The sequence below is a fragment of the Oncorhynchus keta genome, chromosome 20 (assembly GCF_023373465.1).
Source record: "Oncorhynchus keta strain PuntledgeMale-10-30-2019 chromosome 20, Oket_V2, whole genome shotgun sequence".
Taxonomy (NCBI): domain Eukaryota; kingdom Metazoa; phylum Chordata; class Actinopteri; order Salmoniformes; family Salmonidae; genus Oncorhynchus; species Oncorhynchus keta.
In genome coordinates, this window is record NC_068440.1 from 30,318,863 (window position 1) to 30,343,192 (window position 24,330).

Genomic DNA, 24,330 nt, shown 5'->3' on the forward strand with positions numbered 1-24,330 from the left:
TCGGTACTCTAGATAGGCCTAATAAATCAGAGGAAAGATAACTATGTCTTCTTCATCAGTGTTTGTTTGTCCTTCAATATGTAGCCTAGTACATGCCTTCCCGTCCTTTGAGGTTTACGCATGTAATTACATGCCCTCTGTTACATGCTCTCTCCACTTCATGTCATCCCTTACTAATGGAGCCCCATAGTTGGATAGTGGAACTCTAAATGTGATATTAATCAGGAGAGGATTATAGGAGGAAATGGGCTAATACTTCCTCATCTGTCATCATGCCTTACGCCACAGTTACAGATCATATTGCCAAGAACGGACATTACTTTCCTCTTTGGTATTGCATGCCCCCATGTATGAGGGAGATGGGGGAGGTAGAAAACAAATACTTTGAAACTTGCTGTATAGCATATTAAAGTTATCTTTGTTCTGTTTGCCAAATTGCCAAGCAGACTAATCATGAGTGTACAGGTGATTTTATATTTTGTATGATCAATGGCAGCAACCTGGAATGGTTGCAATCACCATGCTTATTACACATCTTTGGGTTTTGTAAGCTTACCTATGGCTGTGTTAACACAGGCAGCCCAACTCTGATATTTTTTCCGCTAATTGGTCTTTTGAGCAATCACATCAGATCTTTTCACATCAGAGCTTTTTGAAATATGATCGGATTAGTCAAAAAAACAACTACGGAAAAATAGACCGAATTGAGCTGCCTTTCTAAACGCAGCCTATGATGCCCTATTGTACATTTGAAATTAAATCTGCTGCACTCCCTGTGATGAACTATTGATTGGCGATGGCAATTAATTCGATTTTTTGTTGCCATTGCTCTGGGGTGAGTTGAGCTAGCTATTCAAAATGTAACCAAAACCTCGAAGTAACTTGACCCAGGCGGTGAGTGGGCGGAGTCATCCATGTAAACATTTGTCTTATCAGGTTTCCGTACGATGTCGTGGCGTTTCCTCTTCTGCTGAATTCGTGTTGCTAGCTAGCTGTCTACATCAACAACACCACTGCTTTGATACACATTATCACCTAAGTGTCACAGTTAGGATTTTTTTTATTGAATAAATCAAAATGAGACGAGCAGGTTTGGGTAAGACTCATGCCCCCACCCCAGTTTTAAATAGAGGACGTTCATTCAATGGCTATAGTTAGCAGTCTGGTTAGCTAGCTAACAGTATACATTTGAACGAAATAAAGCCTCTGTATCTAGCTAACTTTACTACATCAGGACAGCATTAGCTATAACTACCGAACTGTCTTAGCTTGATAATCATGTTACCTACAGGCCTTCATAGATAGGTAACGTTTGCTAACGAAATACGTTTATTTTTAGTTAGCGACCCAGTCAGCTCATTGGGTTTGTTCATTGTGTCACAGGCGAAGGAGGACCTGAAAATTATGTGGCCAGTGGATACAGCGCGTACGAAGAGGAAAATGAACACTTACAAGAGGGTCTGAGAGCCAAAGTCAGCGCCTTGAAGCATGTTAGTATTTCGTGTACACAGAGTTCTCCAGTAACTGTCTCATGTTGTTATTCATTCCTTTGGTAACACTATGTAATGTTTGTCTTGCTACAGCTGTCAATAGATATCGGAACAGAAGTGAAATACCAGAAAAACATGTTGGACGATATGGTAAGCAAGTGACATGTTCAGTCATGCGTATATAGGCTACTAGGGTTTGGCCCCACAGCTAGCTATATAATTACATTTAAGATTGTGCTATTTAACATTAACGATATATCGTGAAATACAAGACGATATATGGTGATGTGCAAGACTATTCGAACTTGACAAATCAAAACTGTGCAGTTTTATGAGTTAGGCTGTATCAGTGTCTAAATTAATGAACTAATGCTTATTTTTGCCACATTATTTAATGAGAATGTGGCTACTGTATAATATTGTAAATAAACACAAATTGCACAGTGGAACGATTGTCATTAAAGACGCAAAACGATTATCGTATTTTGCAATATTTTGAGTAGCATATTGTAGAAAAGGTTTGGAGAGAAGAGGTCTCTCCAAATATTACCCACGCCTATAGGTTACTCTACATAATTACTCAACTCAAGAAGCATTGACACAAATCTCCTTTATCTATACCCTCTTCTACCAGATTGCACAATCCATTAAAAGCTTAGTTGGCATCCATAACAGGTCACAATATTGCTCAACAGATAGGCTATAGGGTAAAACCATATGAGTTCAATCACTTTTTGACAGCATCCCTTTAGAGTTGAACAAAATCTTCCATATATTTTGCCCATTGTAGAAGTGCTCAGAAAGTGACTTTTTGGACCTGAATGTTTTGGCATTCAAAAGTTGACCCATTTTGGAAACCCCACCATACTATCATGAGACATCCATCTCTTCATCACTGCAAAAGATAAAGTTGAGTGTGCTGCAATTTAAGTGTATAAACAGGTTTGTTTAACTACTTAATTATTTATACAAATATTTAAAAAATTGAAGTGTTATTTGAACTTTTAATGTCAATTATATCAAAAAATGTAAACTCTTTCATATTCGCACATGTTGTAGCTTAGACCCTACTTTACATCTGAGGTTTTTGTGTTGTACGCCCGCCATCAGTTGACACACGCTCTTGAATAGAGTGGGTGCCATTTCAACTTCTAATTACTACCACAAAGATGGCCGTCGGTCCACCCACTGTCGAATGTTAACTTAAATGGTCATGTCTACTCTATTATTTATATTTCTATGATTTGAATCAGTTTCCTATGGAGGATTGACAGTATCATTTCAAACAGATATTCCCATTCAAGTCAACATTCCCTGATTTGTGGACATTTTATAAGCCAAAACATGACACCCAGCCTGTAGAGCATGTTGTCTCAACCAATGGCGGGAACAACACACAACCTCAGATGTAAAATAGGGTCTAAGCTACAGCATATGCAAGTATGAAGGGGATAAAAAAATTGGAGCTTAGATAATTGACGTTTAAGGTTAAATTACATTGAACTTTTTTTTCAGGAAATGTATAAAAAAATTGACAACCCTGTTTCTCAACCATTTATATTTTCCAGTGATGAAGACATGGCTGTTTCATGTTATGCAAAATATAACTTTTAGCACTGTTAGCGCTTGAATGTTTTGGCACTCAGGTCCAAAGTCACTTTCTGAGCACTTCTACAATGGACAAATATGTATGGAAGGGTTCGTTCGATTCGTAAAGGGTGCTGTCAAAGTGATTGAATTCAAATGGATTTACCTTATTACACATTTCAGAGCAATTCAAATCAGGATGGCAAAACATGTCACTGGATGTATTGTTTTGTTATTTTTCCTACTAACAGGACTCAGACTTTGACTCAACGGGAGGTTTGCTGGGGGCCACCATAGGGAGAGTGAAGCAGCTTTCCAGGGGAAGCCAGACCAAGCTCCTGTGCTACATGCTGTTCTTCTGCTTCTTGGTCTTCACCATCCTTTACTGGTTTATCAAACTGAGGTGATGTGTTACAGGAGGCCCCGGCTTTTCCCTCCCTGCCTCGTGTTTCCTTTCCCAGTCTGTGCCATGCGTGCACCTCTGCATCAGAAGACCAGGATGATGACAGTGAGACTGTAAGAATGTGCTGAATGTTTGAGGAGACTCCCCCCAAATCATCAATGACAATGTGCAATAGGGAATAATAAAAAATGTCTGTTAATTTTAGACAACCCTGATGGAATGAGTAGACACTGCCATACGTTTGTAATGTGACACTTTCGTACAGAGTCCCTTAACGATGATGCATATCGTTATGCAAGTTGATGTACAGGATGAGTGATCTATTGCATCAAAAAATCTGGCAAGGCTAAGCAGTAACATGTTACACAGGCAGCCCAATTCTGATCTCCCACCCCCCAATCGCATTTTTCAGAGCTGATTAGTGAAAAAAGATTGGAATTGGGTTCGCTGTCAGAGGTTGCTTGATCCAATGTGAGACTGATTTAACATTTGATCAATAGTGTCCAACAATTGAGTTCCACTATAAACAAACATCTTGTTTTTGTTTTGAGGAATAAATTAGGGTGTGCGCTCACTTCAAACATTTCCTGTCCCATCTACAGAGACTGTTCATCTCCACTGCACACTGTTCTCCCGTTAACTGATGTAAAATGTTTTATATGTAAATAAACATGGATGTTTTGGATTTGACGCTCCAGAGAGTTTGATTCTTTTCTCAACAATTGTTTTTCAAGAAGTCACAAAAGATTGAGGTATATAGAGCTTCATTTATTTTACACCACGGGACATACTATTCATTGTATTCCTAAGACTATCTACAAAAACTTGATCTTAGACATTGATTACAAATCCTCTCCACAATACACAAACAAATTCACAACTACTCTAGGACCGCAGTTTTCAATTGTCATAAAGAAATTAATGGAACGAAATCTTAGGCATGTTTCCCCAGAATGGAAACATGGAGGCACTATTTGAAAAACATTCCTGACTGGCCCTGTAATACAGTACATGCATTTTCATAAGGTAAGTGCAACACAGCGGTTAAATTGATTAACAAATTAAAATCTTAAACTGCAATTCTGATGTGTTCATTAAATTCCAGAAAATGGTTTTGTTCCTTCTGGCACTCCCCTTCATGGACTGGATTGAGGTGCAGCACAAGGGAAAGCCATACTGGCACTGTGACATCACTTCTTGGGTAGGGTGTCCATGTACTTGCATATGATCGACAGCATGACCTCATCAGCGCCTCCTCCAATGGACAGTAACCTGGCGTCTCTTAAGTATTTAATAAAGAGAAGCGCAAAATCAACAAATTAACACTGAGCTCATTCAATGACAGCTATTACCTCGGCCTCATTCTTAAAAACCATGAAAGCCACATGAATTTTGTGCGACAATAGGGACTCGTTTCTGATTAGATACTTGAATTAGGTTTAATTTCTTGAGCAAAATTAGCAATCTGAATATCCAGAATGTTTGTGGAATTAACTAGTATTGAAAGTCAACTCTTTGCAGTGAAAAAACAGCACCGTTGCATAACTGTATTAACTCAAATGGAAGCTCAACTGGCTATGAACTTACCGTACATGAATATCCTCAAACTATCCATCTGCATATACATAGTATTTGTACAGTGCCTTGCGAAAGTATTCGGCCCCCTTGAACTTTGCGACCTTTTGCCACATTTCAGGCTTCAAACATAAAGATATAAAACTGTATTTTTTTGTGAAGAATCAACAACAAGTGGGACACAATCATGAAGTGGAAGGACATTTATTGGATATTTCAAACTTTTTTAACAAATCAAAAACTGAAAAATTGGGCGTGCAAAATTATTCAGCCCCCTTAAGTTAATACTTTGTAGCGCCACCTTTTGATGCGATTACAGCTGTAAGTCGCTTGGGGTATGTCTCTATCAGTTTTGCACATCGAGAGACTGAAATGTTTTCCCATTCCTCTTTGCAAAACAGCTTGAGCTCAGTGAGGTTGGATGGAGAGCATTTGTGAACAGCAGTTTTCAGTTCTTTCCACAGATTCTCGATTGGATTCAGGTCTGGACTTTGACTTGGCCATTCTAACACCTGGATATGTTTATTTTTGAACCATTCCATTGTAGATTTTGCTTTATGTTTTGGATCATTGTCTTGTTGGAAGACAAATCTCCGTCCCAGTCTCTCAGGTCTTTTGCAGACTCAATCAGGTTTTCTTCCAGAATGGTCCTGTATTTGGCTCCATCCATCTCCCCATCAATTTTAACCATCTTCCCTGTCCCTGCTGAAGAAAAGCAGGCCCAAACCATGATGCTGCCACCACCATGTTTGACAGTGGGGATGGTGTGTTCAGGGTGATGCGCTGTGTTGCTTTTACGCCAAACATAACGTTTTGCATTGTTGCCAAAAAGTTCAATTTTGGTTTCATCTGACCAGAGCACCTTCTTTCACATGTTTGGTGTGTCTCCCAGGTGGCTTGTGGCAAACTTTAAACTGCACTTTTTATGTATATCTTTATGAAAGGGCTTTCTTCTTGCCACTCTTCCATAAAGGCCAGATTTGTGCAATATACGACTGATTGTTGTCCTATGGACAGAGTCTCCCACCTCAGCTGTAGATCTCTGCAGTTCATCCAGAGTGATCATGGGCCTCTTGGCTGCATCTCTGATCAGTCTTCTCCTTGTATGAGCTGAAAGTTTAGAGGGACGGCCAGGTCTTGGTAGATTTGCAGTGGTCTGATACTCCTTGCACTTTAATATTATTGCTTGCACAGTGCTCCTTGGGATGTTTAAAGCTTGGGAAATCTTTTTGTATCCAAATCCGGCTTTAAAGTTCTTCACAACAGTATCTCGGACCTGCCTGGTGTGTTCCTTGTTCTTCATGATGCTCTCTGCGCTTTTAACGGACCTCTGAGACTATCACAGTGCAGGTGCATTTATACGTAGACTTGATTACACACAGGTGGATTGTATTTATCATCATTAGTCATTTAGGTCAACATTGGATCATTCAGAGATCCTCACTGAACTTCTGGAGAGAGTTTGCTGCACTGAAAGTAAAGGGGCTGAATAATTTTGCACGCCCAATTTTTCAGTTTTTGATTTGTTAAAAAAGTTTGAAATATCCAATAAATGTCGGTCCACTTCATGATTGTGTCCCATTTGTTGTTGATTCTTCACAAAAAAAATACAGTTTTATATCTTTATGTTTGAAGCCTGAAATGTGGCAAAAGGTCGCAAAGTTCAAGGGGGCCGAATACTTTCGCAAGGCACTGTATATAGCAAGGTTCTGTGGATGTGATGAAACAGAGACCTTTTAACTGACCCATAGTGGCATTAAGACCTGCCCTTTGACCCCCAGATGCCAGATCATAATATGTCTCAAATAGCACCCTATTCCCTATATAGTCCACTACTTTTAACCAGGGCCCATCAGGCTCTGGCCAGAGTAGTGGACTAATAGGGAGCCATTTGGGATGCAGACCATCTAATGTCTTCATTTGCCACGCCACTGGGTGTCACTGTAATTAGTAGTAGCAACCGTGGTTGATTAGTGTACTACTACTGTAAGAATGGCATCATCTGATCAGTGAAAGGACAGCATATATACCAGTGGGTTAAATAAACTCCTTTTGAGTTTGCTAATACTTTATTTGCACATCTCCTTATAATACACTAAACAAAACTATAAACGCAACATGTAAAGTGTTGGTCCGGTGTTTCATGAGCTAAAATAAAAGATCCCAGAAATGTTCCATACGCACAAAAAGCTTATTTCTTTCAAATTTTGTGCACGAATTTGTTTACATCCCTGTTAGTGAGCATTTCTCCTTTGCAAAGATAATCTGTCCACCTGACAGGTGTGCCATATCAAGAAGCTGATTAAACAGCATGATCATTACAGTTGCACCTTGTGCTGGGAACAATAAAAGGCCACTAAAATGTGCAGTTTTGTCACAACACAATGCCACAGATGTCTCACGTTTTGAGGGAGCATGCAGTTGGCATGCTGACTGCAGGAATGTCCACCAGAGTTGTTGCCATATCATTTAATGTTCATTTCTCTACCATAAGCCGCAGTACGTTCAACAGGCCTCACAAATGCAGACCACGTGTATGGTGTTGTGTGGATGAGCGGTTTGCTGATGTCAACGTTGTAAACAGAATGGCTGTGTGGTTATGGCATGGGAAGGTCCTAAGCTACGGACAACGAACACAATTGCATTTTATCAATGGCAATTTGAATGCACAGAGATACTGTGATTAGATCCTGAGGCCCGTTGTCATGCCATTCATCTGCCCCCATCACCTCATGTTTCAGCATGATAATGCACGTCCCCATGTCGCAAGGATCTGTACACAATTACTGGAAGCTGAAAATGTCCCAGTTCTTCCATTGCCTGTATATTCACCAGACATGTCATTCATTAAGCATGTTTGGGATGCTCTGGAACGACGTGTACAATAGTGCGTTCCAGTTCCCACCAATATCCAGCAACTTCGCACAGCCATTTAAGAGGAGTGGGACAACATTCCACAATCAACAGCCTGATCAACTCTATGTGAAGGAGATGTGTCGCGCTGCATGAGGAAAACGGTGGTCACAGCAGATACTGACTGTTTTTCTGATCAACACCCCTACCTTAAAAAAAAAAGAAGGTATCTGTGACCAACAGATGCATATCTGTATTCCCAGTCATATGAAATCCATAGATTAGGGCCTAATGGATTTATTTCAATTGACTGATTTCATTATATGAACTGTAACTCAGTAAAATCTTTGTAATTGTTGCATGTTGCGTTTATATTTTTGTTAAGTATATTTTATACATTAATAAATATATGAATGAATGATAAAATATACATTATATAAAGTTCATGAATAGTTAGCAAATTAAATATTTAGTAATGTTTATGACAAGTTTATAAGCAGAACTTGTAACCTTCACAATGTGTCGCAGAGTTTATTCAGTGCTTTAACGAAGGAGCTTGCTCCAAAACACATCTGCAATAAACATCATTGAAAGGAACTAAGCTGCTGACCTGAACCTCCTTTTAGGAGTTTCTTCTTCTCCACTCACCTGTAAAACCTGCTGACCAGGACATCGCTGGTGAAGCCCATCCCTCCCCAGTACTGCAGGCAGCTGTCCCCCACCTCCCTGGATAGACGGCCTGCCTTCAGCTTAGCCATGGACGCCAGCTTAGTCACATCGTTGCCCTTGATGTACAGAGCTGGAAATGGGAGACAGGGAAGAGGTTGATGCCAAGATTTAGGACGTGTTTCACTCAAGTCCTAAACTGATATTACTTACTGATATTATTGTCATTGATCTTTAATGTCAGATCAGTTCAGAGGAGGGAATGGGAGAATTGGGACGTGGACAGTGTCTATTTGTGCCAAACAGATGCCTCTAGTCCCTATCTAATGAAGCAATTAACAGCTGCACTAGTGCATTGAAGCTACTGTCTGGTAAAGTGGTTGAGCATTAGTTAAAACCCCTCAAAGGCCATGGAACCCAGCCAACAGCCAGATGTGTCCAGTCTCCTGACAATGACCATTATTAGATGATGTGTTGTGTTACTGGCCTAGATTTGAAAGTTTACAGCTTATTATTATGAATCGTACATAGGCTGCACATAACTGATTGTATTTATCTGGCAGTGTTGGAGAGTAGTGAACTACATGTAGTTTAACTAGTAACTTAACTACATTTTGCAGTAGCTAGTTCTAAAGTCTAATCTTCGTATTGTTTTTAGTGTTAGTTACTTTTTTTTGCCATGCAGCGTTGCAGCTAACTACTGGAATTACACACTACTGTTTCTGCCAAAATAATAGAAAAAATGGGAACAGTAGGCAAAAATGTCCTTTCTTTTTCTGGCATCAGACCTTCCCAATTCACACTTGAAACATTCTGTTAACATCTGACTCCAAAGTGAGCTGTTCTTGCAATTTGTAGTCAATTATATTTCATATATATAAATATATGATTATTTGTCACAAAGTATGTCGTGAACTACTTATTCTAAATACCTTAAGTTAAGTAAACTATATTTTTCTTAAGGGTAGTTTTAGTTTAGCTTTACTTCTTCCAGTGTGAAGTAATTGATAGCACGGTAAACTGTATTTTCAGAGTAGCTTCCCTAACACATATCTGGTTGCTATCTGTCTTATTTCCAGTGTTTATGTTTGATGTCTTTAATGTATCCACAAGGCCAACGCTCTCGGCGACCAGTTTTGATAGCCTTTAGCCGCACCCTCATACTACTCCTCCTCTGTTCCGCGGGTGATGTGGAGGTAAACCCAGGCGATCTGTGATCGAAAAAGCCTTGGTTTCATGCATGTCAACATCAGAAGCCTCCTCCTTAAGTTTGTTTTACTCACTGCTTTAGCACACTCTGCTAACCCTGATGTCCTTGCCGTGTCTGAATCCTGGCTCAGGAAGGCCACCAAAAATTCAGAGATTTCCATACCCAACTATAACATCTTCCGTCAAGATAGAACTGCCAAAGGGGGAGGAGTTGCAGTCTACTGCAGAGATAGCCTGCAAAGTAATGTCATACTTTTCAGGTCCATACCCAAACAGTTCGAACTACTAATCTTGAAAATTACTCTCTCCAGAAATAAGTCTCTCACTGTTGCCGCCTGCTACCGACCCCCCTCAGCACCCAGCTGTGCCCTGGACACCATTTGTGAATTGATTGCCCCCCATCTAGCTTCAGTTTGTTCTGTTAGGTGACCTAAACTGGTCCTACAATCTAAGCTAGATGCCCTCAATCTCACACAAATCATCAAGGAACCCACCAGGTACAACCCTAAATCTGTAAACAAGGGCACCCTCATAGACGTCATCCTGACCAACTGGCCCTCCAAATACACCTCCGCTGTCTTCAACCAGGATCTCAGCGATCACTGCCTCATTGCCTGTATCCGCTACGGAGCCGCAGTCAAACGACCACCCCTCATCACTGTCAAACGCTCCCTAAAACACTTCTGTGAGCAGGCCTTTCTAATCGACCTGGCCCGGGTATCCTGGAAGGACATTGACCTCATCCCGTCAGTTGAGGATGCCTGGTCATTCTTTAAAAGTAACTTCCTCACCATTTTAGATAAATAAGCATGCTCTGTTAAAAAAAAATGCAGAACTAAGAACAGATATAGCCCTTGGTTCACACCAGACCTGACTGCCCTCGACCAGCACAAAAACATCCTGTGGCAGACTGCAATAGCATCGAACAGTCCCCGCTATATGCAACTGTTCAGGGAAGTCAGGAACCAATACACGCAGTCAGTCAGGAAAGCTAAGGCCAGCTTCTTCAGGCAGAAGTTTGCATCCTGTAGCTCCAACTCCAAAAAGTTCTGGGACACTGTGAAGTCCATGGAGAACAAGAGCACCTCCTCCCAGCTGCCCACTGCACTGAGGCTAGGTAACACGGTCACCACCGATAAATCCATGATTATCGAAAACTTCAACAAGCATTTCTCAACGGCTGGCCATGCCTTCCGCATGGCTACTCCAACCTCGGCCAACAGCTCCGCCCCCCCCCCGCAGCTACTCGCCCAAGCCTCTCCAGGTTCTCCTTTACCCAAATCCAGATAGCAGATGTTCTGAAAGAGCTGCAAAACCTGGACCCGTACAAATCAGCTGGGCTTGACAATCTGGACCCTCTATTTCTGAAACTATCCGCCGCCATTGTCGCAACCCCTATTTACCAGCCTGCTCAACCTCTCTTTCATATCGTCTGAGATCCCCAAGGACTGGAAAGCTGCCGCAATCATACCCCTCTTCAAAAGGGGGAGACACCCTGGACCCAAACTGTTACAGACCTATATCCATCCTGCCCTGCCTATCTAAGGTCTTCGAAAGCCAAGTCAACAAACAGGTCACTGACCATCTCGAATCCCACCGTACCTTCTCCGCTGTGCAATCTGGTTTCCGAGCCGTCACGGGTGCACCTCAGCCACGCTCAAGGTACTAAACGATATCATAACCGCCATCGATAAAAGACAGTACTGTGCAGCCGTCTTCATCGACCTTGCCAAGGCTTTCGACTCGGTCAATCACCATATTCTTATCGGCAGACTCGGTAGCCTCGGTTTTTCGGATGACTGCCTTGCCTGGTTCACCAATTACTTTGCAGACAGAGTTCAGTGTGTCAAATCGGAGGGCATGCTGTCCGGTCCTCTGGAAGTCTCTATGGGGGTGCCACAGGGTTCAATCCTCGGGCCGACTCTTTTTCTGTATATATCAATGATGTTGCTCTTGCTGCGGGCGATTCCCTGATCCACCTCTACGCAGACGACACCATTCTATATACTTCCGGCCCGTCCAAACACTGTGCTATCTAACCTATCTAAAACTGTTCGCTGCTCTGGCCCCCCAATGGTGGAACAAACTCCCTCACGACGCCAGGACAGCGGAGTCAATCACCACCTTCCGGAGACACCTGAAACCCTACCTCTTTAAGGAATACCTAGGATAGGATAAGTAATCCTTCTCACCCCCCCCCCCTTTAAGATTTAGATGCACTATTGTAAAGTGACTGTTCTACTGGATGTCATAAGGTGAATGCACCAATTTGTAAGTCGCTCTGGATAAGAGCGTCTGCTAAATGACTTAAATGTAAATGTAATGTAACCTCCAAACGAGCTTCAATGCCATACAACACTCCTTCCGTGGTCTCCAACTGCTCTTAAACGCTAGTAAAACCAAATGCATGCTTTTAACCGTTCGCTGCCTGCACCCGCACCCCTGACCAGCATCACCACCCTGGATGGTTCCAACCTTGAATATGTGGACATCTATAAGTACCTAGGTGTCTGGCTAGACTGTAAACTCTCCTTCCAGACTTATATCAAACATCTCTAATCGAAAATCAAATCAAGAGTCGGCTTTCTATTCCGCAACAAAGCTTCCTTCACTCACGCCGCCAAACTTACCCTAGTAAAACTGACTATCCTACCGATCCTCGACTTCGGCGATGTCATCTACAAAATTGCTTCCAACACTCTACTCAGCAAACTGGATGCAGTTTATCACAGTGCCATCAGTTTTGTCACTAAAGCACCTTATACTACCCACCACTGCGACTTGTACGCTCTAGTCGGCTGGCCCTTGCTACATATTCGTCGCCAGACCCACTGGCTCCAGGTCCTCTACAAGTTCATGCTAGGTAAAGCTCCGCCTTATCTCAGTTCACTGGTCACGATGGCAACACCCATCCGTAGCACGCGCTCCAGCAGGTGTATCTCACTGATCATCCCTAAAGCCAACACCTCATTTGGCCGCCTTTCGTTCCAGTGCTCTGCTGCCTGTGACTGGAACGAATTGCAAAAATTGATGAAGTTGGAGACTTTTATCTCCCTCACCAACTTCAAACATCTGCTATCTGAGCAGCTAACCGATCGCTGCAGCTGTACATAGTCTATCGGCAAATAGCCCACCCATTTTTACCTCTCATCCCCATACTGTTTTTATTTATTTACTTTTCTGCTCTTTTGCACACCAATATCTCTACCTGTACATGACCATCTGATCATTTATCACTCCAGTGTTAATCTGCAAAATTGTAATTATTCGCCTACCTCATGCCTTTTGCACACAATGTATATAGACTCACTTTTTTTTTCTTCCTATTGTGTTATTGACTTGTTAATCGTTTACTCCATGTGTAACTCTGTGTTGTCTGCGCACACTGCTATGCTTTATCTTGGCCAGGTCGCAGTTGCAAATGAGAACTTGTTCTCAACTAGCCTACCTGGTTAAATAAAGGTGAAAAAAAAAATATTAAAAAAATAAAAAACTGCAAACAACATTTCCCCATAGAAATCAGTACAGGTGTTAGTACAAATTAGCACCATATTCCCTATGTAGTGCACTACATTGACCATTGCTCTTTGTGCCCTGGTGAAAAGTAATGCACCACATAGGGAATGGAGTGACATTTGGGATGCAGACATGATCTTATCTTGAGTAGACCCACCTGTGGAGCGATGGAGGAGGGAACGCAGCAGCTCGATCTCTGTCTCCAGCTCAGCCAGTCTGAAGTGGACTGACTGGTGGTAGAGAACAGGCATCTTGAAGATCTTCCTCTGTCTGGTGTACTGAATGGTCTCCTGGATGATGTTGTCCATCATGGTTAGAACTGAAGGGGAAATAAACGGTAGTATAGAGAATTATTTTGTTTAAAAGCAAACGTCAAGTTCGAGTTATGTGTAACTACGCAACCCCATACCAACAAGCTCTGTAGTAGCAGGATAGCTAACGCTAAAGTCTGGACCTTGACAAACTCAACAGTGAGTGAGTGATGACCACGAAAACATGCAAGACTGACACAAGTATATTATTCTTCTGGCTTTATCTAGCTCTATTTGTGATATTTTACCTTGGCTGGCTGGCTTGCTAGGTAATCAATCTATGATAACATCTGAGATGACCATCTGAATATGTGTTTGTTTACTTGCATGAGCTGCATTTGAAGTTGTGTGTGATCGTATCCACTGCTACGTTAACAAAGAGCTTTCTGATTCCAAACTGCACGTGCAACTTTTTCATGTTATTATTAAATGGCTCTATATACAGTGCCTTGCGAAAGTATTCGGCCCCCTTGAACTTTGCGACCTTTTGCCACATTTCAGGCTTCAAACATAAAGATATAAAACTATTTTTTTGTGAAGAATCAACAACAAGTGGGACATAATCATGAAGTGGAACGACATTTATTGGATATTTCAAACTTTTTTAACAAATCAAAAACTGAAAAATTGGGCGTGCAAAATTATTCAGCCCCTTTACTTTCAGTGCAGCAAACTCTCTCCAGAAGTTCAGTGAGGATCTCTGAATGATCCAATGTTGACCTAAATGACTAATGATGATAAATACAATCCACCTGTGTGTAATCAAGTCTCCGTATAAATGCACCTGCACTGTGATAGTCTCAGAGGTCCGTTAAAAGCGCAGAGCATCATGAAGAACAAGGAACACACCAGGCAGGTCTGAGATACTGTTGTGATGAAGTTTAAAGCCGGATTTGGATACAAAAAGATTTCCCAAGCTTTAAACATCCCAAGGAGCACTGTGCAAGCAATAATATTGAAATGGAAGGAGTATCAGACCACTGCAAATCTACCAAGACCTGGCCGTCCCTCTAAACTTTCAGCTCATACAAGGAGAAGACTGATCAGAGATGCAGCCAAGAGGCCCATGATCACTCTGGATGAACTGCAGAGATCTACAGCTGTCGTGGGAGACTCTGTCCATAGGACAACAATCAGTCGTATATTGCACAAATCTGGCCTTTATGGAAGAGTGGCAAGAAGAAAGCCCTTTCTTAAAGATATCCATAAAAAGTGTAGTTTAAAGTTTGCCACAAGCCACCTGGGAGACACACCAAACATGTGGAAGAAGGTGCTCTGGTCAGATGAAACCAAAATTGAACTTTTTGGCAACAATGCAAAACGTTATGTTTGGCGTAAAAGCAACACAGCGCATCACCCTGAACACACCATCCCCACTGTCAAACATGGTGGTGGCAGCATCATGGTTTGGGCCTGCTTTTCTTCAGCAGGGACAGGGAAGATGGTTAAAATTGATGGGGAGATGGATGGAGCCAAATACAGGACCATTCTGGAAGAAAACCTGATGGAGTCTGCAAAAGACCTGAGACTGGAACGGAGATTTGTCTTCCAACAAGACAATGATCCAAAACATAAAGCAAAATCTACAATGGAATGGTTAAAAAATAAACATATCCAGGTGTTAGAATGGCCAAGTCAAAGTCCAGACCTGAATCCAATCGAGAATCTGTGGAAAGAACTGAAAACTGCTGTTCACAAATGCTCTCCATCCAACCTCACTGAGCTCAAGCTGTTTTGCAAGGAGGAATGGGAAAACATTTCAGTCTCTCGATGTGCAAAACTGATAGAGACATACCCCAAGCGACTTACAGCTGTAATCGCAGCAAAAGGTGGCGCTACAAAGTATTAACTTAAGGGGGCTGAATAATTTTGCATGCCCAATTTTTCAGTTTTTGATTTGTTAAAAAAGTTTGAAATATCCAATAAATGTCCTTCCACTTCATGATTGTGTCCCACTTGTTGTTGATTCTTCACAAAAAAATACAGTTTTATATCTTTATGTTTGAAGCCTGAAATGTGGCAAAAGGTCGCAAAGTTCAAGGGGGCCGAATACTTTCGCAAGGCACTGTAGATGCTGCTTGTCGTTTGTGTTACAGAGGGTGGAATGGGCAGGGGCTGTGAACTATTTACTGTGTGGGGAAGTTCATGTCCTTTTTTTTGCACCTCAAAGGGTATCACTAGTTTAACTTGGAAGTGGATGGATGATACAAGTTGATGGAGTCATATAGTGATTCATCAGTGTGGGTATGTGTATCTGTGTGTGTGTGTTTGTGTGACGACCCCAGGAAGAGTAGCTGCTGCTTTTGCAACAGCTAATGGGGATTCTAATAAAATACAACAACAAAAATACCAAAAAGGCTAACAACCTACTCAGACTGACTGTTATCAAGCCCAGACTAAATTAACTGGGATATAACAAGCAGGAAGCTTTCAAGAACTTCCCGTCACCATCAATGAGATATTCCATCTTATTTATTTGCTAAAGACCTTTTATTTACACTGGCTGACATGCAGAAACCCCTTTGAATGACTCATGATAAAAAAACAAAATGTGTTTCAGGTCTTTGAGCTACAGAAATTCTTTGGGCGAGGGAGAGAGGAAGGGAACAGGACGGAATAGGAGAGGTGTGCTTACTGTTGCCACATGCCCAAAGTCTCTCTTCCTGGAATTGAAGCATTTGATAAGTGAAGCCCATCCCCTCCTGACCAATGAGGTTCTTGCAAGGCACGCGCACGTCATCGAAGAAGACCTCTGCTGTGTCAGAAGACCACATCCCCATCTTGTCGATCTTGCGGGCGATGTGAACCCCTGTGAGGGACAGCAAAGAGAGGCGTCATCATGTGTGTCTTGGCTGGGATACCAGAGGCCATCCGGTAGCTCCCTACTGGAGTCTTAACAAATTTTAACAGTCTGGAGATTATAATAATCCCTTGATCTTGGACATTGGCTTCTGCACAGAACACTGAAAATGTTGTGAGTAATCAGAGGTATTACTAAAATGTGAATATAAATGTAATCATCTATACTTGATAGATCCCAACTTGAGATCGGCTCAATGCATGTATCGATGTGAGATGGAGAGCAGCAGGTAGACTAGCGGTTAAGAGCATTCGGCCAGTAACAGAAAGGCCGCTTTGGTCGAAAAGTCGATGTGCCCTTGAGCAAGGCACTTAACCTTAAAATGGGAGCTTAGCACAAATTCTAACAGAATCTCAAATGAGGATTTCGCCCTCAACAATAGCCCGCTTTCAATTTCAGAACATAAGGTCAATAACTGGAGATGAAGCTATTGACAATTGGAGAGTTTTTGTAGACTAAGTATATATAATTGTGTCTCACCAGGAGAGTTCATAGGCAGACAGATGAGGGACTTGTTCTTGTGAGACGGACCGTCACTGGTGTTGGCCAGGAGACACATCCAGTCAGCCTGGGTGCCGTTAGTGGTCCACATCTTACCACCGTTCACCACATACTCATCCCCTTCACGCACCGCGTTCGTCTTGATGGCTGAGAGAGAAAAAAAATATGACTTGTTCTATAGAACAACCTTTTCCAAACAACTGTGGCCCACTCCTGTCTTCACAAACAGCCCAAAAGGAATCACACTATGGGGAACACTACTGTAGTTAAGAGATACAATTTCCATGAGGACAGATCTATAGTATAAAAAATATCCAGAAATGTTCCAAACACACAAAGCGGGTATTTATCTCAAATGTTGTGCGCAAGTTTGTTTACATCCCTCTAAGTGAGCATTTCTCCTTTGCCAAGATAATCCATCCAACGGCCCGGTGTGGCATATCAAGAAGCTGATTAAACAGCATGATCATTACACAGATGTACCTTGTGCTGGGTACAATAAAAGGACACACTAAAATGTGCAGTTTTGTCACACAACACAATGCCACAGATGTCTACATTTTGAGGGAACACGCAATTGGCAGGACTGCAGGAATGTCCACCAGAGTTGTTGCCAGAGAATTGAATGTTAATTTCTCTACCATAAGCTGCCTCCAACATCATTTTAGAGAATTTGGCAGTACGCCTAACCGGCCTCACAACCGCAGACCACGTGTAGCCATGCAAGCCCAGGACCTCCACATCGGATTCTTCACCTGCAGGATCATCTGAGACCAGCCACTCGGACAGCTGATGAAACTGAGAAGTATTTCTGTCTGTCTGTAATAAAGCCCTTTTGTGGGGAAAAACACATTCTGATTGGCTGGGCCTGGCTCTCCAGTGGGTGGGCCTATGCCCTCTCAGACACACCCATGGCTGTGCACTTGCTCAGTCATGTGAAATCCATAGATTAGGGCCTAATGAATGTTTTCAATTGACTGATTTCCTCATATGAACTGTAACTCAGTAAAATGGTTGAAATTGTTGTATGTTGCATTTATATGTTTGTTCAATATAGATTCAACCGCGGGAAGATTTCTTCTTGAGGGGATGGTCAGCGTGCCAGAATATAATTACAAATATTTTGTATACTGCAAATTGACAGAAAGAAGCCCAAACATATTTAATATTTGACTAAAACATTTCAAACCCTGCTTACATTTGTATATGATCACATATACACTATATATGCACAAAAGTATGTGGACACCCCTTCAAATTAGTGGATTCGCTACTTCAGCCACACCTGTTGCTGACAGGTGTATAAAGTCAAGCACACAGCCATGCAATCTCCATAGACAAACATTGGCAGTAGAATGGCCTTACTGAAGAGCTCAGTGATTTGTAATGTGGCATCGTCACAGGATGCCACCTTTCCAACAAGTCAGTTTGTCAAATTTCTGCCCTGCTAGAGCTTCCCCTGACCACTTTAACTGCTGTTGCAATACTTACTACTGAGTTCCAAACTGCCTCTGGAGGCAATGTCAGCATAAGAACTGTTCGTCAGGAGCATCATTAAATGGGTTTCCATGGTTGAGCAGCCGCACACAAGCCTAAGATCACCATGCGCAATGCCAAGCGTCGGTTGGAGCGGTGTAAAGCTCGCCGCCATTGGACTCTGGCGCAGTGGAAACGTGTTCTCTGGAGGGATGAATCACGCTTCCCCTATTTGGCAGTCCGACAGACAAATCTGGGTTTGACAATTTGCCAGGCTACCTGCCCCAATGCATAGTGCCAACTGTAAAGTTTGGTGGAGGAGGAATAATGATCTGAGGCTGTTTTTCATGGTTCAGGCTAGGCCCCTTAATTCCAGTGAAGGGAAATGTTAACTCTATAGCATACAATGACATTCTAGATGATTCTGTGCTTCCAACTTTGTGGCAACAGTTTGGGGAAGGCACTTTCCTGTTTCAGCATGACAATGCCCCCAGGCACAAAGCGAGGTCCATACAGAAATGGTTTGTTGAGATCGTAGTTGAAGAACTTGACGGGCCTGAACAGAGCCCTGACCTCAACACCCATGGGATGAATTGGAACGCCGACCGCGAGTCAGGCCTAATCGCCCAACATCAGTGCTCGACCTCACTAATGCTCTTGCAGCTGAATGGAAGCAAGTCCCCGCAGCAATGTTCCAACATCTAGTGGAAAGCCTTCCCAGAAGAGTGGAGGCTGTTACAGCAGCAAAGGGGGGGCCAACTCTATATTAATGCCCATGATTTTGGAATGAGATGTTTGACGTGCAGGTGTCCACATACACTACAATACTAAAAGTCTCTCTCTATTTTGCGTGGGAATACTTTGGAACAGATTTCCAAAATTAATTGCACTTGGAACCAAATTGCTGGTGTTTCTTCTTTGTCCAACAATAAAACAAATATATATATATATTTTTCATGCTCAATAAACTTGGGGGGACAAATGAAATCACACGCGTGCCCGCCAGTTGGGGAACCCTAGTATAGATTAACAATCGATTGGTGCCCGATTAGAGCCTGTGGTGATATTACTCTAAACAGAACAGAAATCATTCTTTATTCTCCAAATCAGTGTAGGTGCACAGATAAGCATGCTTTTTCTTCCTGCTTTGAACAAGATGAAACAAGGGAGAAAATATATGTATATATATTTGTTATTTTCATGCTATCATTTGCCATTAAGAGTGTTTTAATCATGCTGGTGCTCTGATGTCCTCCCGCATTAGAAATATATTGAGCCTCCTTTTCCGTCCCAGATTGGTTGAGTGTTTACTGAGAATCTGCTTTAGGGATGAGAAGAAGTTAGGCTATAATAAAATACTGGTGGGATACTAAATGAAGGCAACGTACTAGCAACATCTGAGCCGGCTCCGACTTCACTCACTCCCAGACAGGCCACTTTGTCTCCCATTATGGAGGGCAGCAGAAACTCCTTCTTCAGCTCTGTAGAGCCAAACCTACAGTATATGCCATTTAGCACAGTGTCACAACACACAGAGACAATGTGGTTAAAGAGCTGATCAAGTAACTGCTCTGTTAGACTCCCAGTCATTGAGCTAACGCTAGTTAGCTTCTTTCAAACTGCACATAGAAACATAACAATGGAATTCATCTGACCCTGGGCAAGTAGAAAAAGGGCTTAGTTGCCAAAACCTTGCACTTATTTTGCTATGTATAATGAATAGCATACATACAGCAGCTTGACTCATCATCAACACGATATATTCTGAAGTATTTAAACATCTGTCAAGTATTACTTGTAGAAGTCACTAAGTCCTAGTTTTGGTTTGTTGGTGTGCATATTGAAGCGGAGATGTCAGAAGAGTGGGTTGTCTCCAAGTCTTCAAAAAAGCTTGACTTTACAAATGTTTCTTGTGTGTGTGTGTGTGTGTCAGTGGGAATCAGAGACTAATTTATGCAGTTTAGAAATAAAATTACATTGGGAAGGGTGGGGTGGGAGACAAAGGGGAGGGGGGTCCAAAGGGAAAAAGCTATGTGATTGTGCAATTGATTGTATGTTTTTACTTTCCTCTATTAAAATATTATACAAAATAAGAATCAAATGACTTGCTTGATTGGCTCATAATGAAAATAACATGTCTATGGGCCAGATGGGTGCATATACATTACCTGGCCAGGGCAGGTGTGGCCATATCAGTCTGGACTCCGATGGCCATGGGGATGCCTCCACAGTGGATGTTACCCAGCTCCTCTGACACGGCTATACTGTAGCTGAAGTCCAGACCCAGGCCTCCATACTCTGCACAGAACACATAAACACAATGACTACCACCCTGAAGCACTCACTTCTGTAATCATGAAGTGCTTTGAGAGGCTGGTTATGGCATACATTAACTCCACCATCCCATCCCCCCTAGACCCACTCCAATGTGTATACCACCCCAACAGATCCATAGATGATGCAATCTCAATTGCTCTCCACACTGCCCTCACCCACCTAGATAAGAGTAATACCTGCATGAGAATGCTGTTCATTTGACTATAGCTCATCGTTCAAAACCCCTCCAAGCTCATCACCAAGCTTAGGACCCTTTGCAACTGGATCCTGGACTTCCTGATGGGCCGACCCTAGCTCGTGAGGGTAGGCAGCATCACCTCCGCCACGCTGACCCTTAACACAGAGGCCCCACAGGGGGGTGCGCTTAGTTCCCTCCTGCACTCCCTGTTCACCCACAACTGTGTGGCTATGCACGACTCCAACACCATTACCAAGTTCTCTGACGACACGAAGTGATAGGCCTGAGTCAGCATACAGGGAGGAGGTCAGTGACCTGGCAGTGCGGTGCCAGAGCAACAACCTCTCCCTCAACGTCAGCAAGACCAAGGACCTGATTGTTGACTAGAGGAAACGGGGGGCGAGCACGTCCCCATCCACAGGGCGGCAGCGGAGCAGGTAGACAGCTTCAAGTTCCTCGGTGTCCAAATCACTAGACTTAAAATGGTTCAAACACACACGCACAGTCGGGAAGAAGGCGTGAAGTTTGGCGAAAGGTTCTACAGTCGTACCATTAAGAGCATGTTGACTGGCTGCATCACTGCTTAGTAAGGCAATAACACTGCCCTTGATGGCATTGCGCTACAGAGGGTTGTGGGGACAGTCCAGTAAATCACTGGGGCCGAGCTCCCTGCCATCCAGGACATCTATATCAGTCGGTGTGAAAAGAAGGCCTGGAAAATCAAAGACTCCAACCACCCAGGCCATAGATTTTCTCTGCTGCCGCATGGCAAGAGGTACCGGTGTATCAAGTCTGACACCAACAGGCTCTTGAACAGCTTGTATCCCCAAGCAATACAACTGATAAATAGCTAACAAAATAGCCACACAGACTGAGTTAACCTGACCCTACACACTTACACACACTGTCACTCCAACACACACACAAACACTGATTCCATAATTTGCTCACTCACACATAATATGCACATACATTTATACTGACTCTACACATCCACTCACATACAAGCTGCTACTACTCTGTTCTTATATCCTGTTGCCTAGTCCCCTTACACATACCTACCTCCATCACTCCAGTATCCCTGCACATGTAAATATGGTATTGGAATGGACTTTTTAAACATTTCCTTTATATAGTATGCTTACTTAATTGCGTATTTCATATTTCTAATTCTTATTTCTCGTGTGTTTTTTTCTAGTATTACATTGTTATTGATTATTGCATTGTTGGGTTTTGAGTTTGCAAGAAAGGCAATTCACTGTACGTGTGACATTAAAACTTGAAACTTAAACACCCTCTTAAAGGGATAGTGTTCCACATTAAAACATGACATATTGGTTTCCTTACCCTGTAAGCAGTCTATGGACATGGTAAGACAGCAATCCATGCTTTTAGTTTACCTAGCCACTGTCTCCAAATGTAAACTTTTTAGCTTTTGTGGCACAAATGCAATGCAAGTCAATCTCTCCTATATTAGCATTTTCTACACTTCATGTCCAAATCATCTTAAAGTAACTTTGTTGTACTACATAATCAATTATATAGGATTTAGCATAACTTTAGATATCCTCGTAGCCTGGTTGCCCGGCAATCTAATAATCAAGGCTTGGAAAGTATTTCTGTGAGTTTGTGCTCAGTCACACTCCAAAAGCAGCACTAAGGTGACACAGAAAATAGAAGACATTAGAAATGATTTATTTACTTCTCACTTGAATGTCAAATTGGACAATTTACATTCATCAACTAGCTCTAATCTGCCGAATGGAACCAGACAGTAATTCAATGGGAAGATAATATTCTGAAACCTTTTTTCAGATTTTATCATGTTAGTTATGAACACCACAAAGCATGACTAACCATCAGACACGGGATAAAAAGACAGACACTAATGATGACAAGGATGAATAACAACAAGAACATTGACACCAGAGAGTTCTAGTCTCTCTACCCAGAAGGGTCAGAGTCACCTGCCAAATGGCTCTCAGAATATTGCAGCCAGGGTGAAAACTGTGGCAGGACAAGGAAAACACTGAACATAGGTGCCAAAAACCAGAGGAAAAACTAGAGGAAACAGGCACAGCTGTGTGGAGATAAATGTGTGACAGGCCTGGAACCCTGTGGACCTTATAGACAGAGGTGCGACTGAGTTTTAGCAAAACAGCCCCACGCGATAGTGGAGCGAAGGAAAGCAAACAAAATCACTGCCAGCCATAGATATCCTTACACGTATGTTTTTACAGGACGGGGTCCCACCATAGTACAACAATGACCCACCTAAAACAAACAACATTAAGGGCTTAATTAAGCCTTCCTAAGCCCTTCATAAGATATACATCAAATCAAATTGTATTAGTCACGTGCCGAATACAACAGGTGTAGACCTTCCCATGAAATGCTTACTTACAAGCCCTTAACCAACAATGCAGTTCAAGAAATAGAGTTAAGAAAATATTTACAAAATAAACTAAAGTAAAAAAATAAAAAATAAAAAGTAACAAGAAAATTACATACCTTAAGGGAAGAATTCGGCAGTACCTGTATGGTTAGTGAGAAAGTCCATATTGCAAATGTACGGTCCCTTACTAGACGTCCGAAATCGTTTGTAAAATTCGCGGACGGCGTCGGGCCGAGCGGCAGGGCCGGACCTACCAGGAAGTCATCAAATGAACGTTGTCGGACATTCGGTTTCCGTTTACAAAAATAATAAGATTTATGTCATTTTTCCCATGTCCCGGAAATTCCCACAAGAGGGCATAAGCAATCATATGGCTATTGCTACAAAACATCACGATTCACGACGGGGCCTTATCTCGAAAACTGAAAATATTTAGAAGCCGAAACTCGGTGAGCGTAGGGCGGCATAATGGGCAGTTGGCCCCGAACAAGATGGCGTCTAGGCCTCAACGGTTTTTGAGTTATGGCCATTTATCTGGGATTAAAGGTCCAAAATGAAAAGAGAGAAATTATTTTTTCCACTTCACGTCAAAGTCAAGGAGCCTCCGGTGTCAATAAAAAAAGAACCAGCCATTTATCTATCGTCATTTAAGAGAAATCGTACAACGACACCTTGGTGATGTTCACAGATAGGTGTTTTTTTTTTCAACGGTTACAGATCCAGTTGCAGGTTGTTCTTACGAATCTTTTTAAAGTGTGCTGCGGAGCTCTGCGAGATTTCTGTGATTTTCTATGATTTTCTGAAATAACACACACTCACTAAACCCTCCGTAAATAACTCAGTTCTTAACGTAAAGACTTAAAACTCGGGATTCTGTAAAGGCATACCCCAATCATGATATGAGTTTATTTATAGCTTCCTGTGCCAACCGGAAGTGCCTTTAATGGTGTCACAGTGGCAGTTTCCATGGGTT

General features: G+C 42.2%; 2 protein-coding genes across 10 annotated transcripts in view; one reads left to right on the plus strand and one right to left on the minus strand.

The window, feature by feature from the left end:
- Positions 1 to 914: 914 nt before the first annotated feature.
- Positions 915 to 24,330, plus strand: part of LOC118399623 (BET1 homolog) — a 137,890-nt gene continuing 114,474 nt past the window's right edge. Inside the window, exons 1-4 of one of the 2 annotated variants that reach the window (XM_035795866.2) lie at positions 917 to 1,096; positions 1,384 to 1,490; positions 1,584 to 1,640; positions 3,329 to 4,165. In XM_035795866.2, coding sequence (XP_035651759.1) covers positions 1,078 to 1,096; positions 1,384 to 1,490; positions 1,584 to 1,640; positions 3,329 to 3,484 — 339 coding nt within the window. In that variant the 5' untranslated portion in view covers positions 917 to 1,077 and the 3' untranslated portion in view covers positions 3,485 to 4,165. Of the gene's footprint in view, positions 1,097 to 1,383; positions 1,491 to 1,583; positions 1,641 to 3,328; positions 4,166 to 24,330 lie in introns of those variants that run through there. The other variant, XM_052472628.1, reaches the window with a different exon arrangement.
- Positions 4,228 to 24,330, minus strand: part of zgc:85777 (uncharacterized protein LOC405871 homolog) — a 186,731-nt gene continuing 166,628 nt past the window's right edge. For 3 of the 8 annotated variants that reach the window (XM_052472617.1, XM_052472620.1, XM_052472616.1), the window contains exons 3-9: positions 20,616 to 20,745; positions 19,836 to 19,942; positions 16,951 to 17,118; positions 16,246 to 16,419; positions 13,457 to 13,618; positions 8,557 to 8,707; positions 4,228 to 4,761 (exon numbers count right to left, since the gene is read on the minus strand). In XM_052472617.1, coding sequence (XP_052328577.1) covers positions 4,671 to 4,761; positions 8,557 to 8,707; positions 13,457 to 13,618; positions 16,246 to 16,419; positions 16,951 to 17,118; positions 19,836 to 19,942; positions 20,616 to 20,745 — 983 coding nt within the window. In that variant the 3' untranslated portion in view covers positions 4,228 to 4,670. The remainder of the gene's footprint in view (positions 4,762 to 8,556; positions 8,708 to 13,456; positions 13,619 to 16,245; positions 16,420 to 16,950; positions 17,119 to 19,835; positions 19,943 to 20,615; positions 20,746 to 24,330) is intronic. The other 5 variants (XM_052472618.1, XM_052472623.1, XM_052472621.1 and 2 more) reach the window with 2 other exon arrangements.